At 38.8% G+C, this 14,680-nt stretch overlaps 1 protein-coding gene across 20 annotated transcripts in view; it reads right to left on the bottom strand.

Moving 5' to 3' along the window:
• Positions 1-487: 487 nt before the first annotated feature.
• FRYL (FRY like transcription coactivator) overlaps positions 488-14,680 on the bottom strand; it is a 353,094-nt gene continuing 338,901 nt past the window's right edge. For 19 of the 20 annotated variants that reach the window (XM_039539634.1, XM_039539632.1, XM_039539630.1 and 16 more), the window contains 4 exons: positions 10,546-10,614; positions 5,001-5,111; positions 2,978-3,174; positions 488-2,555 (listed from right to left, as the gene is read on the bottom strand). In XM_039539634.1, the coding sequence (XP_039395568.1) occupies positions 2,297-2,555; positions 2,978-3,174; positions 5,001-5,111; positions 10,546-10,614 (636 nt within the window). In that variant the 3' untranslated portion in view covers positions 488-2,296. The remainder of the gene's footprint in view (positions 2,556-2,977; positions 3,175-5,000; positions 5,112-10,545; positions 10,615-14,680) is intronic. The other variant, XM_039539625.1, reaches the window with a different exon arrangement.

The raw sequence follows: 14,680 nt of genomic DNA, 5'->3' as shown, positions 1-14,680 counted from the left end.
ACACTTAAAGAAGTGGCATACTAACTTATGTGGCTGCATGGATAGCTGGTGTGGGAGATGAGTGCTAGGAAGACAGTGTAGTGCATTTTAAGGTGATGTTCCTTCAGAGGCTTGTGAAGAAGGTGGATTGGGAGAAAACACCCAGATAAGGCAAGACTATAAAGTAAGAGAATAGTGCTGGGAACCAGTTTAGGCTGCTAATTGCAAGAATGGAAAGTTCCAAAAACTGTACACATTAGTGGTTAGGAATTGTGCACTGGAATTCATAATTAGATGTGAGGCATGTGCAGTATAAGCCATAGTACAGTCTGATGCACACTAAAATGCTGTAGTGTAGACAGGACCAGTGAGAAGAAAAACACAAATTTGTTTGCTAATTCATTGCTGAAATTGTACAGTATGTTAACTAAGAAATATTTCCACTTCAATTTTTACAAACTTCTAAAAAATGACACTTATCCTTCTAGCTTACACAAAATACACAGGATGACAGGTACAATGTTTTTATTTTACAAAAAAAAGGGGGCTGGTAAAAGATGATGTAAATAAAAGTGTAATGCGCTACTAAATAAAACTACATATCCCCAGTAAATACTTATTAAATAATTAAGAACACCAGCTACAGTACCACAAACATCAAAATAATTCAATTTTATCAGGTCAAAAAAATACAGTGATTATGAATGTGCCTTGACCAGTTACAGAGCTTGTTAAGGTAACAACTACTGTCAGCAGTCCAACAGCGTGCACAGTGCCTTCAATTAATGCATTTCAGCATAATTACATTTCTAGTGGGGTCCACTTCCCCAAGAAAAGGCAAAGCTAAGAATTTCATTTGTACATTCTAAACTCTGGAATTACAGATCCCAGTTTAAAAAAAATCACAGTGGGTAAGAGATGCATATAAAAATACTGGGTGTTCCTTTCAAATCACAGGAATCATGGGACTACATTAACGTATTTCTTTTACAAAATGATTTTCAACAGAATCCAGTTCATTTTATGCTACAGTGAAAAATGACTATGAACTATCAGTATACAGAAGTATATTGCAGGTTTGGATAGTGTTTCCTCTTCCTTTCATTTTTTTTCCTGTAGGCCCAGTTCCTGAGGTGTAACATGAGTTATGAAGATACGTGTAAATGCATCCACACCTCTTTTCTTGAACTCAGCAGACTACACTGACTGCAAGTCATGTATTCTACTACCAATAGCCACTGTTCCCCTCCCCCTCATTAGCTTTGTACATCTATTCTCATATAACAGTGCATTGCATGAATGTACAAGAAAAATACTGGTTTTGCACTATACAGTTTCTAGAATATATACAGAATAAAATAAGTTAACTTTCTTCTAATGAGAATTGCTGATGGGCAGCATATATCTTTAATATACATTTTAAAGTCTCTGCAGGCATCTACTTTTTGGTTAGTTATCAATATTTGTAACATAAGCACTGATCAGAGAACTGAGCAGCATTCCAATAAAGTTAACAGATATATTATTTCTTTTAGAAACACTGGGGAATCCCAGTTTAAAATATTATTAAATGTCCTAACATTTACACACTATGAGGATTAGAGCTAATAAAATAAAATTTCTCCAAAAATAATCTTGCATTGCTCTTTTAGGCATGCTCTGAGACCTTATCAACAAACATCCATACCTTCAAAATGCAACAGTCATATATCCATACATTTCAACTCTCACACATAATTCCTCATTACAGACAAAACGAAAAGCAAAACAAAACATTGAGAAATCAATGGTTTTTGCAAAGTCTTTACAAGTCCTTTTTCTGCTCATGTATGACTGCACATTCTTCATGACATTGCACAGTATGTCATTAGGCATGAGTTGATGATTAAATTTACTGTTGTAAAACCAGGAAATCTTGCAGGTTTTCAGCCAAAATGAATCAGCCTTGATTTTAGCCTCATCGCACCTGCTTTACTTGTCTCAACATCTGGAGGCCATTACTGCAACAGCACTTACAATTCTGTTTCTCCAGAAAATAATGCATATATATGCATTGCTTTTAGCCCTTTTCCTTTAATGTAGTTTATATCTATATAATAAAAAAAAATCACTACTGCCCACACAACTGTTGTGTGTAGAAACAGCAGTCAGTAAGATGTTAACTCCATTGGTTTTTAGATCTTTGTTTTTTGATGAAATTTCGTGCTATGTTAAAATTCTGTGTTGGCCATCAGTGTTTGTTTTTTTTTAAATGAAAGGTGCTTGATAATGTTCTGAGGCATCCTTAGCTTTGTTTCTTAACTAAATGAAAAGCTGTTCAGAATCCAGTGCTCATCATATTTCCTACAGGTTTGGCTTTTGCTAGAAGCTGATAGGATTGAACCATGCGTAGAGACTCTCGAATTTCTAGATTAAGTTCCATCAGTTTTGAGCTGGCTTCTGACATGTCTTGGTTAGGGCCTACTACTGCAAAGCTACCCGTCTGGCCCAACGTCTGATGACGAAAATATATATGCAACAGCGTTTGGACTGGGTCATCTTCAGAACTGCCAAATATGTCATTGGGCCAAATAGACCTGTGAACATCATTTAAATATTTATTATTATTTTCTTTCAAAAGAAAATAAAGCAATTAGTCAACATGACTTTCATTTTTGTTTTAAAGAATGTGTGTGTTATATAGGAAAAGAATGTGAGAAGAGAGAGTTCTAAGGTGCAATTCCTATACTTAATGAGATGTCATTTTCTTACAGAATAATATATATTAAGTTTATTTTTCAAAGGATACAGTTGTTAAAAATCAGAACTACCCTTGTTAAATGGTGAAAATGCACAAGAGAAAAACACATCAAAACAGTCAGGTTTGTCCTTTTCAACAAGGACATCTAGCAAGAGTTAAAAAAAATTGGAGTCAAGCCTATGTTTAAATTAAAAATGTCCATTAGGAAACTTAGTGCTGCTCTAAAAGCATAATAATTTAAATCATTTCACATTTTACCTGAAAGCCTTGACCTGTGCTACAGCTGATATAAACTCCTTGCTTCTCAAGGTTTCAATGAGAGAATGAATGGCAGTTTCTGTGCTAGCTTGGGAAGCCTCTGATATTTCAATTTCTTCAATACCACTGTCTGAGGCAGATTCAGCCTCTTTCAGACAGCTCTCCAGCTGGGCAAGTTCTTCTGACATGTTTATAACCTAAAAGAAATATGGAGAGTTGAACCTTTCTGGATCAAAAACTCTTTTCAGCCGAATTAAGTGTTGCAGGAAGATAGGGATGTGCACTTTCCCTCCCCCAGAACTGTGCATGAGGCGGGGATACAGATAAGGGAACCAATGTGGCCCCTTGGTCCAAACACTCATGCATATGGATGATTACACGAGTCAAGTATTTGTAATGAGCATTTGGGCTTTCACGTAGTCTGTCCTTAGTTCTTTAGAATTCCTTGCAGGAATTCTTACCTTGCAATCACACTGTAATTTGTGGGCCATGAACCCATCCACCTGTAGCCATGTATCAAATCAACATAAAGAAGTAGCCTCTTTTGGAAGAATAAAATAAAGTTGAAATGATTCTGTTACAAATAAAGAAAATCTGAATGTATAGAAAGAAAGAAAAAGTTCAGTACACATATATAGCAGTGGTGACCAAACACTACAGTGTGGTCCAGCCAGTGCACATACTGCAGCGCTGTTCCTGAGCTTGCACTCAATCTATCATGGTCTACACAGAAAGCAAAACCAATATCATAATTCCCCAGACATGACAGGTGGGAAAGAAAACTCCTTAGCCACAGAGCATGAGTAAGACACGAGACCTATACTCTGAAGTGCTTCTGCGTCTGACATGGTGACTGGGGAGCCAAGGGGGATAAATCTGCATGCTCAGTTGTCACAGCACCCCGCTGACTAGGAAACACATCCTTTCATCAACATTACCCAATGTTATCAACAAATGTGCATACTGGGATCTGAAGAATGAAAATATCCAGGTGCCCATTATGGGGGAGGGAGGTGTGTGTAACTGATAAGGAGTGTGGGAGAGGCTTGAGGAGAAAGAGGGTAAGTCTACACAGCAAAAGCTGTGCACGGGCTAGCCTATCTGAGCTAGCTTGAGTCACCTAGCAAGGGTAAAAGGAGCACTCAAGAGAGCATAGCATAGGCTTCAGAACAGGCTAGTGAGCTGAGTATGTACCCAGGGTCTGTGCTGAGCTTGTACTAACTGCACTGAAGTCCACCCTGTGCTGTCTTCACTGTTATTGTTACCTGTGGTAGTTGGATTCAAGCTATCTCAAGTAGGCTAGTCAATGCACACCGTTTGAGTGACAGCTTTAAAATTGCTTCCTCTTCATTAAGTGCCCAGCTGCCCTTTCAACTCAGTTTTGTATGGCCCTACAGGCTCTTTTAATTAACCTTCTGTTGTAAAAACCTCTATTAGCTATTTTTTTTAGAAATGTCACTAATGTTGGGTGCCTCTTTGTTGTGTTTCCAACCGGAGACACCTGCTCCCTGATTTTTAGTTGTGTTAAAGACATACTATCAGCTTTTGTATAGATATACAGAGATAGGTTATATTCACCTGAAACTTGAATATGGCTTTAAAGCTGTAACACTAATTGCAAACTGTACATAGTTGTATAATCAGAAGAGAAGACTCAGTTGAGGTAGAAAGGGTCTTCATAACAGAATCTTCTTGATTGGAGTTAATGTACCTCATTTACGGTTTGATTGTTATACACCAACAGTGACACAGAACATTTTAAATCCTTGATTTTTTAAAGATCATTGGGCTCCCTGCATTACTGTGTATTAAAGAGCTTTCAAGTAGTCCAAGAATCAACACACATATAATTCAATGACTGAGAAAAATAATTGCAAGTTCTAATTAAACCTTTTATCTCTTGGCTACAAAACAGCTGGTATACACACTTCCATGTTCAAAAGAGATGACCCGCTGATGATTTTTAATGGGTTTTGTTTTTGAACACCAATAACAGGTAGCTAAATAATATTATTTCCTTTACCTCTGCCTCTTTTTTGATTGTATCTACTTTGCTGATGAGTTTGCAATAGGCTTGGAACAGAAGCAGCAACTGGAAATGCAACTTGTATAACCTCCGACACAACTCCAGCTCCTACAAATGTAAACAGCAACATTATCTTAAATTCAAGGAGTGCTAATCTACTAATACATGACACAATCAGACAAGAAATCATAGCCAGTTTGTCCAGCACCGAATTTACAATATTAAAAATATTTATTTGCTTACTGCAGAAAAGGAAATGTCAAGGAGATTTACAAGCTAATGTAGTGAGAAGCTGATGAAAGCAGATGAAAGCTGCATTCAGGAGTAGATTGGTAATTAGAAAGAAAGTAGTATTACTCTTGCAGGTTAAAAGTTTATCTTTTAAGAAGGGCAATCACATTTCCAACAAGGAAAAAAAAGGATTCAAATGACATTTTAAAATGCCATGCTCCAGCAGGAAATACATAGATTGCTTTTATTTCTTTTGGCTGTTTTGTCAGTTTAAACAGTAGATCTGATACCAAACAAACAATTGTGATTTATGAGTATGGCCTCTTTTCCCAATGTTAATATAAACAGGTAATATGCTATTAACCCTAGACTTAAGGTTACAATTGCACGATAGAGCAAGAAGAGACTAATTAAATTCTTAGACATAAGAATAATGTTTCCTTATGAAAGCTCGCTATGATTTTATTTTAAGAAATATCAGATTGTAAATTCTTATTGGAATGGAGCAGCAATATTAACTTATGCACTGCTTTGTTTGCGTATTTTTATCTAAAACACTAGTCAACGAGAAGGCAATGTTAATATTGCTTTAGATTTAGACAGAGAAGCTACTGCTAATGGAGTCATTTACTATTAACTTGTATTAAGTACAGGATCATATTATCTACAAAGGACCACTAGTTCATGGGTTAGGACTATACAAAATTGAAGCGTGCAGTACTTTTATAATAGTCTATGATGAGACATTACTATCTCACAAATGGAGGAGAGACAGATGGAGACCACTTGGAGACATGGTTAAGTATTCAATAAATCAAGAACCATCACTTACTGCTAGAATTTCCATTTGCTAAGCAAGAAGATGAGCGGGTCACAAAAATACAAAGGAAGAAAAAGATCAAGAATTAGTGTAGGAAATTATTTTAATTAGGGTTACAGATGTCCCAGGTAAACTGGAGGAAGAAATATATCTACCATTCTCAAAAGATTCATTGAGTGGGAAAAATATCAGTCTGAATTCCAAGTGAAATTACTAAACACTCGCTGATATAACTGACAAAGAGTAACTTTTTTTCTTGCTGTCCTACCTATTAACAAAAACATACTTCAACTACAACACTGCTATAGGAGGGGTCTGGAGTTATATGTGTGTAAATATTTATATAAACCATCAGAAAAAAGAACAATTTGGGTTTATTATCTGTACAATCCGTTTTCCTTAATCCATGCCACCATATTTGAACATAGGGGAAAAAAACAAAAATGAACACCCCCCGCCCCCCCCGACAAATCACTTTCCCCATGAATTCAGGGTGTTATGTCAATCTGGGTTTTGAGTCAACTCAAAAAATCTTTGTTTTTGAGTTTTTAACTAAGACCTTTACAATACTTCAATGCAAGATTTTCACAGTCTAATTTCCCTCTAGGATTGTGCATATGGTATTTTAGAAGAAGAACGTGCGTATGTGTGTGTGTGAAATGTCAGGAAAGCCTTTTTTGGCTACGTCTACACTTACAGTAGCATGTAGAGTACATACACACTGCACGCACCCCTAGCATGGGTATAAACAACAGTGTAGACCGTGAGGAACTGCTTCGGTGAGCAGAGTAAAGACACACCAGAACCTTAGGGTACATATCCTACACAGCTCTCTTCGTACACTCCCTGTCTTCTTCATCTACACCGCTGTCTTTAGTAGTATAATGTCCCACTGCCTTCCTGCTGCCAAAGCCTTTCCCTGCCACAGGGAAAAGCTCTGGTGGGGGGAGGCACTGGGGAAAGGCTCTGGAAGCTCCCTGCAGCAGGGAAACACTCCCAGTTGCTACACATGGCAGGGTGGAAACAGCCCACTTTTCACTGTGGCGTGTAACTACACATATCCTACATGCCGCCACCAGTGTACACCAGGCCTTAGAGTGTAAGTTATTTGGGGCAGGGAAGGTCTTTACTTTTGTGTTTTGTACAGTGCCAAGCACATTGGTGGCACTTAATACATACATAAATAATAAGCATATGAGAGATGATGCAATCAAAGTGACTCTTCCACAAAGGAGCAGTTTATGCTTTAGTATTATGTAAATACACAGAATATATACAATGCCTATTTTTTATTCTGTAGTCTGTACTCACTAACATCTAAATAGTGTAGTAATTAGGCAAGCAGTAACTATTGGGCACCGTGCAATTTCAGGAGATTAGTCCCTGATCCTGAACCATGAAAATCAATGGGGGTTTTGCTACTGACTTCAATAAGTATAGCATCAAAGCCCTTAGGGTTCGTCTATACAGCAAAAAAAACCAGTCCCGTGGCAGTGAGTCTCAGTCACGGGGCAAGTGCTGTGGAACTAACAGTGTAGACATTCAGGCTGAGCCTGGACTCTGAGTTTTAGAGCTCAGGCTTCAGCTTGAGCCCAAACATTATTTACACTCTATTTTTAGCCTTGCAGTGGGAGCCTCAGGAGCCTGAGTCAATTGACCTGCACTCAGACTTGTTGCTGTACCTTTTTTTTTTTTTGGGGTGCATAGACACACCCTTAGTGACAAGCACAGAAGAGCTAATTTTGTAAACTTCAGTCAGTTAATGAGTCCCAGTACATGCCAGACATAGTCTATTACTACTATTATAAACCAAAAATGGGGGGGAAAAAGACACGGCTTTCTACAGGGAATGTAAGCATAAACAGAGCTATTCTAAAAGTTGAAGTGAAGTTCTACTCTGTAAAAATGGTATTGTGTGGTTTTATATTTATTCTCTCTTCATTACTTTCACATTAAATTTACTCAGTTTACAGATAACATAATTTTCTAACTGCCATTCCTGCAAACTCAGACTGGGATCTTCTGACAGTCAGGATGCTTTCTTTCTGGCTCACTTGTCATCACTACTAGTAAAGATTCTGTAACTGGATTTAATTAACAATTCTGTTGATGATGCATGTGCCAGAAGAGAATTCAGCTCTTTGCTCCCTAGCTGTATTGACATCAGTGCTAAAAAGTAGTAGGAGAATCTTATTTATGTCAATGAACTAAGCATATCTGTTGAATGAGGTACCATTTTTTCTGATCATAGCAGCATTTTAATGCTCTGTACATTAGTTGATTACTTTAATAATCTATCAACATTCCGTTCCACTTACAAGGATTTCTGAAACAAGTACCACATTCAGTAATCCACAATAGTTCCTTCAAGTCATTTCTAAATGTATTTAGAACATCTGTAAAAGGTATCTTTTTGGAAAACACCTTAACTGCACTTTCCTGCCTTTGTGTGAGTGAACAGGTACTATATTTTTATTTTTTTTTTATTTTAAATAAATGTATGATCCGGGGAGAGGGTCATATTACTGGGAGGCAGCTTTGCCATTAACTCAATGTGTGGGCTCAGGCAAGCCATCTAGGCTGTGTGTCTTCAAAGATACCTAAGGGAGTTGGATGCCCAACTTCTACTGAAGGTCAATGTGAGCTGGGCATCTAACTCCCTTGAGCCCCTTTGATAATCTCATCTTTAACCTTTTTGGAAAAACTTTCTTGAATCCTGTGCGCCCTTCACTGATTCTAACATGTCTGTACAGGTTTGAAGTAAACAGGTATGCTGGAATAATTTGTATAGTGGGGATGCTGAGAGCCATTGAACCAAACCCATATCATGGAAACCACTTCAAGCCACTGGGTGCGGCAACATCCCCAGCACCCCTATTTCCAGCACCTATAGAAGGACTGAATTTGGCCCTCCCTCCATTTCTCCATCTATAAAGCAGAAATACGGATACTCACTGCCCTCATGAGTATATTGGGAGAGTTAATTAGTGTTTACAAAGCATTTTGAAAATGTAAGATGATATATAAATACAGAGTACTATTTTATTATTACATAGGTAAAGTATGTAATAAATCTTTAGGACACTGTATAGGGAAAGCATGCATGCCTACATATGTTTATTATACAATGGAACACATGTCAAGCAAGATATTCAGGTGTAAACAATTTTTAATACGCATTAAAAATCCTTGTGAACAGTATTTAGCTTGTGTGCTTAGCCATTTTTCTGAGTTAAAAATATTGGCCATTTTAAATTGTTTTTCAAAATTCTTAACACAGCTATACATAATAATCTGCTCCAATATTGTTTTAATCTAAAAATATAACCAAAACCATCTGAATTGGGATTTTTTTAAAAAGAGACTTGTATAGTTTAAATAGGTCCAAATAGCTTAGCTCATAGCGTAGACAGAGCCCAACTAGTTTTTGCGTATGTATTCTGAATTACCCAAAGGTGGGGGGGGAAGCATGTTCTTCCTTTTTATGTTCCCTGCCAAATCTGCCTATGAAAGTGATTTTAAACAAATCTATTCTAGTTATGTCTTTCATCTGATAAAGTGGGTTATATCCCATGAAAGCTTATGCCCAAATAAATTTGTTAGTCTCTAAGGTGCCACAAGGACTGCTCGTTGTTTTTACTGATACAGACTAGCACAGCTACCCTTCTGAAACATGATTTTTATTACAGGATCCTAGAGGGCAGAATCAAACTCCTGTACCCAACAGTAGCAAAACAACGTATGTGCTTGGATTTCCCTCCCAACACCCCCACCATTTTACAGTACATTTAGTGAGAATATTATGCATATATTGTTTAAGAAACAAACCTTGTTTCAAGTAGACAAGGCTATTACACCCATTACAACAATTAGTAGTGTTAAAGACACGGGTGATCTTCATGCAATGTATTCATGCACATTTTTTACAAATAAGTAAAACATTCAACTAATAACAATAGGCTGTTTCATATTAGATAGTAATTAGCAAAATAACATTTGACAAGGTTTCGGTGATGCTGCTACTTTAAGAATAAAACACAACAATAAAGCAAAATATTGTTCCAGCCAGGAACATACATATGTATATAGTACTAATTATATTAGATTCAGTACAGCTTTTTGGTCAGACAATCTATCTATCTGACAAGCACAGAAACAGAATACTAATCCTTTTTCTTCTAGAAACAGCTGCATAAAACGCAGACTTGCTTTGGTACACAGATAGTATCTACCCTGCTTATCTAACTCAATGTTATTAAGCCCTGAACTGAGACTGGTTGCTCACTTTCATAAAAGAGACAGCCCTTTATTATTAGACCAATACTTCATAAGAATCTAAGTTTCCAAAAGATGGTTTGATAACTGAAATGAAAAGCTTTACCAACATTCTTTAATCTTTGAGACGATCTCAAAAAAGGACTTTTGTGCAGAACACAAGTTTTTTACTTTAATAAACTATATAAAAAGAATCCACCAGAGACAGACACCTACCTGAGCATCTGTATTGGTTCTGTGTATGCCATCATCGGCACCAAATGTCCTTTTGCAATCATCTAGCCACTACAAAATAAATATAAATAATTAAAACTACTCTGCAACACAGAGCAAACCAAAGACTGTGATACAAATACGGAAGACCTGTATTGCTATGAATACCTTCCATATGCCCAGATCATCATCAGTGAAATTATTTAATTCATACATTTTGATATTCTCATTTTGTTTAATTCTAGTTAAAACTGTCTTTCAGATGCTTGCTGCTTGGCACTTAATTTCTTATCAGCACTGACCTTGCCAATGAATGCCACTCTTTGTTCTGCTAAGAAAAAATGCTATGTAGCAGTTACCCTTGTTCCCTCCACTGGAAATTTCACACAAGCTTCATTATCCCATACTGTGGAGTACATGCTACCTCTAATGCTTTAATTAAATTTGGTGATTGGGGATGGATGGCAGGTGGTGGAGGAAATAGAAAATTCCTTAATTATATATGCTAAAATAATTTCCATTCAACTTGCGTTCGGAAAGATTCATTATATTATTCCTCCATACCTTTAATGGCTAAAAAGATATGTGTCTAAAGAACACTTTGAATAAAATGTTGATTCAGTTTAGATAAATGAAAGGATAAAACCCGTTACATTTATTGGGAAATAGTATGATCAGAAAATATAATTCTCCTGTATAGCCACATGTACAACAAATGTATTCTGTTGATTCCAGTGAATGTTTTGTGTAAGAGACAATCATTATCTTGTAGGATGTAAAAAGTTAATATAAAACATACACAAAACCAAGCTAACAGTCTTGCTGTACAGTGCATCATTTTAGCTTACACAGCATCAAGCACATTTTGGGCATTACTGAGAAATGGGCTGAGAAAACGTAAAAATTATCCCCTGTAACACAGAACAGGCTCTACACAATCCATGGAAGTAAATTTAGCAGAATGTGTGCTGTATATCATGAATCTTATTGGAAATTTTAGTGACCTTTTCCTAACCTTTGTCTGATGCAAGAAAGGGAAAAGAAAAATGTGATTTACCATCTGCTTAATTTAATAAAGGCTACTTAGTGAATTAACTAGGCCTGTGTGCTTATCAGAAGGAGAAGTGGAATTCTCTAAACACTGTGGTGTCAGTTTCAATTACTGACATGGATCCCACTGTACATTTTAAATCTTGTTTTTCTTTATATCCGACAGCATCTATCAATAATAATGATATAGTTTGCATCAGAACAAATGATATCAGAAATTGGGAACCTAATATCTACTTTTCACACTGATGTCTGATGTCTTCTTACACATTTGACATTTTTGAAATCTTAAAGAGAAAAACAATTTTTTAAAATACTAGAGATCCCTGCAGTATTTACATGATACATGAAGTGCTCTATATTCTTATATTCTCCTTTGAGTCAGTGGTTTTAGTCTGTAATACAGATATGAGCCAGTTTGGCCCACCAGCCCACACTGGAACCACATGGGGATGACCTCCAGGGGGCCCACTAGCCCCCAAGGGATCCCCACCGACTCCAGGTAGCGGTAGGGGATCCAGCCTGGTGGCAGGGCCGACGCCTTCCCAAACAGCAGAGGCCTCTACCAACACTGCCGGCACCGTGTGTGTCGCAGGACACGGCAAAGGCTTCTGGTGAGGGCAAGCCAGCCGTAAAGACTCCCCCAACGGGAGGGCTAATGATGCCAGTCTCTGGAGACGAGACAGGGATAGCTCAATGGTTTGAGCATTGGCCTGCTAAACCCAGGGTTGTGAGTTCAATCCTTGAGGGGGCCATTTAGGGATTGGGGCAAAAATCCGTCTGGGGATTGGTCCTGCTTTGAGCAGGGGGTTGGACTAGATGACCTCCTGAGGTCCCTTCCAACTCTATGATTCTATGAGCACAATGAAAGCCTTAGTACAAGGGAACAGGAGTTCAGAAGAGCAAAATTGGACAACATGAAAGATCTTGGCCCAGACCCATTGGTTTAGCAGTACAAAAGGGACATTGGCTTTTTGTCACTTGCTTCCTTTATGTGTGTGCTGTAAAGGGGCATGCTAGGGACCATTCTTGCTAGTGTAAGTTACAGAAGCCCTGTGGATGTTCTGACTTGCACTGGTAGGTGGTTTGGCTCCCAGCTAATACCAGGATCAGTGAAAGCAAAAAGAGAAGGTTACTCATCTTGTGCAGCAGCTGAGGTTCTTCGAGATGGCTGTCCCTGGGGGTGCTCCACGTTAGGTGTTTCAGTGTACTATGCTTGTAATCAGATATTTGTAGTAGCAGTGCCATCTCGCTCCGAGCACTTACCTACTGTGCACAGGCAACCGTCCCCCAGGTCCTTCTCCACCCTAGAGAATCAACGTGAAACTCCGATGTACAGAGGAGGAAGGGGGGTAGTGGAGCACCCACAGAGACAACCATCTCAAAGAACCTTAGTTACTGCACAAGGGGAGTAACCTTCTCTTCTTCTTCTTCTTCTTCGAGGAGTGTCCCTGTGGGTGCTCCACTTTAGGTGACTGTTGAACAGTGCCCCCCAGTGGAGGGGAGGGGCTTCAGAATTGGTTCAGTGACCATAGATAGCACTGAGAGTCCAAACTGAGCATTTGCAGTTGATTGCTGTTCTAACGTGTAATGTTTAGTAAAAGTATGGGCAAATGTCCAGGTAGCTGCTTTGCAAATGTCCATGATGGGTACATTATTGAGAAAGGCCACTGATATTGATAATGCTCTGGTCAAGTGACTGCAAACTCCTGGCGGAGCGGGTAGATTGTTGTTTTGGTAACACAAATGGATACACCTTGATACCCATTTAGACAATCTTGGTTTTCAAATAGTTTGACCCTTGGAACATTCTGTTATAGAGAGAAATAGTCTAGATGACTTCCTGAATGTTTTTGTCCTTTCTAGGTAGAAAGCTAGCGCTCTGCAAACATCTAGTGTGTGAAGTGATGCCTCCCTGAGGTCAGCATGCGGTTTTGGAAAAAATGCAGGTAAGTATATGGGTTGATTTAGGTGAAATGGGGAGGCCACCTTGGGTATAAATTTTGGGATGCGGCCATAAGATCACTTTATCTTTGAAAAATGTGGCATAAGGTGGCTATGCCATTAGGGCACCTAATTCCCTGACCCATCTTGCTGACATGATGGCAATGAGGAAGGCCACCTTCATGGTAAGTGTAACAGAGAACAAGTTGCTAGGAGTTCAAACGGTTTCCCCATGAGACTGCGGAGAATAAGGTTAAGAAAGATCCCATGTAGGGGCAGGGTCTTTTAGGGTGGGTAAGTGTTTTCTATGCCCTTTAGGAAGCATTTAGTAGTTGGGTGAGCAAAGACAGTGACTCCGTCCACCTTATTGTGTAATGAAGTGATGGCGGCTAGGGGTACTCTGAGGGAGATGTTAGATAACCCCGATTTCTTAAGGTCCTATATACAGTCCAGTATCCTGGGTAGTGGGGCCGACCATGGAGAAATATGGCTGTCCTGGCACCAAATGCAGAATCGAGTCCACTGCTGTATGTATATTTTTCGTGTGGTTAGTCTTCAACTGTTCAGTAGGACATCTTTCACTTCCTCAGAATAGTCTTTGTAAATCCCCGTTAGCCATGGAGTAACCAGGCCTTGAGATGGAGAAGGGGTAGGTTGGGGTGATTGACACATCTTGAGTCCTGTGTCAGAAGGTGAGGTATTCTTGGAAGGGTTTGAGGTGGCTTCACTGCCATCTGTCCCAGATATGGGAACCAGGGTTGTCCGGGGCATGTGGGTGCGATGAGAATGATCCTGGATTTGTTCAGTTTGATCTTGTGAATGACCTGACTCAGGAGTGGGATTGGAGGGAATGCATACAATAGTGGTGTTTCACAATTTATTAGGAGAGCGTCGCCCAAGGAGTAGCATCCCAGTCCAGCTTTGCGTTCTGAGTTGTGAATAACTCTATAATGGGGAACTCCCAGAGGTTGAATATGGCTGTGAGAGTTGCATGATCCAGCTCCCACTCGTGGGTTTATGAAAAGTCTCTGCTCAGTTGGTCTGCTGTCGTGTTCTGACATCCTGGCAGGTAAGCTGCCGAAATGTCTATGTTGTTGGTGATGCACCAGTTCCAGAGGCTATTGCCTCTGTGCACAGTGGATAT

Source organism: Mauremys reevesii, linkage group 5 (genome assembly GCF_016161935.1).
Source record: "Mauremys reevesii isolate NIE-2019 linkage group 5, ASM1616193v1, whole genome shotgun sequence".
Lineage (NCBI taxonomy): Eukaryota > Metazoa > Chordata > Testudines > Geoemydidae > Mauremys > Mauremys reevesii.
The sequence above is the reverse complement of the archived record's forward strand: the minus strand, read 5'-3'. Positions and strand labels throughout refer to the sequence as shown.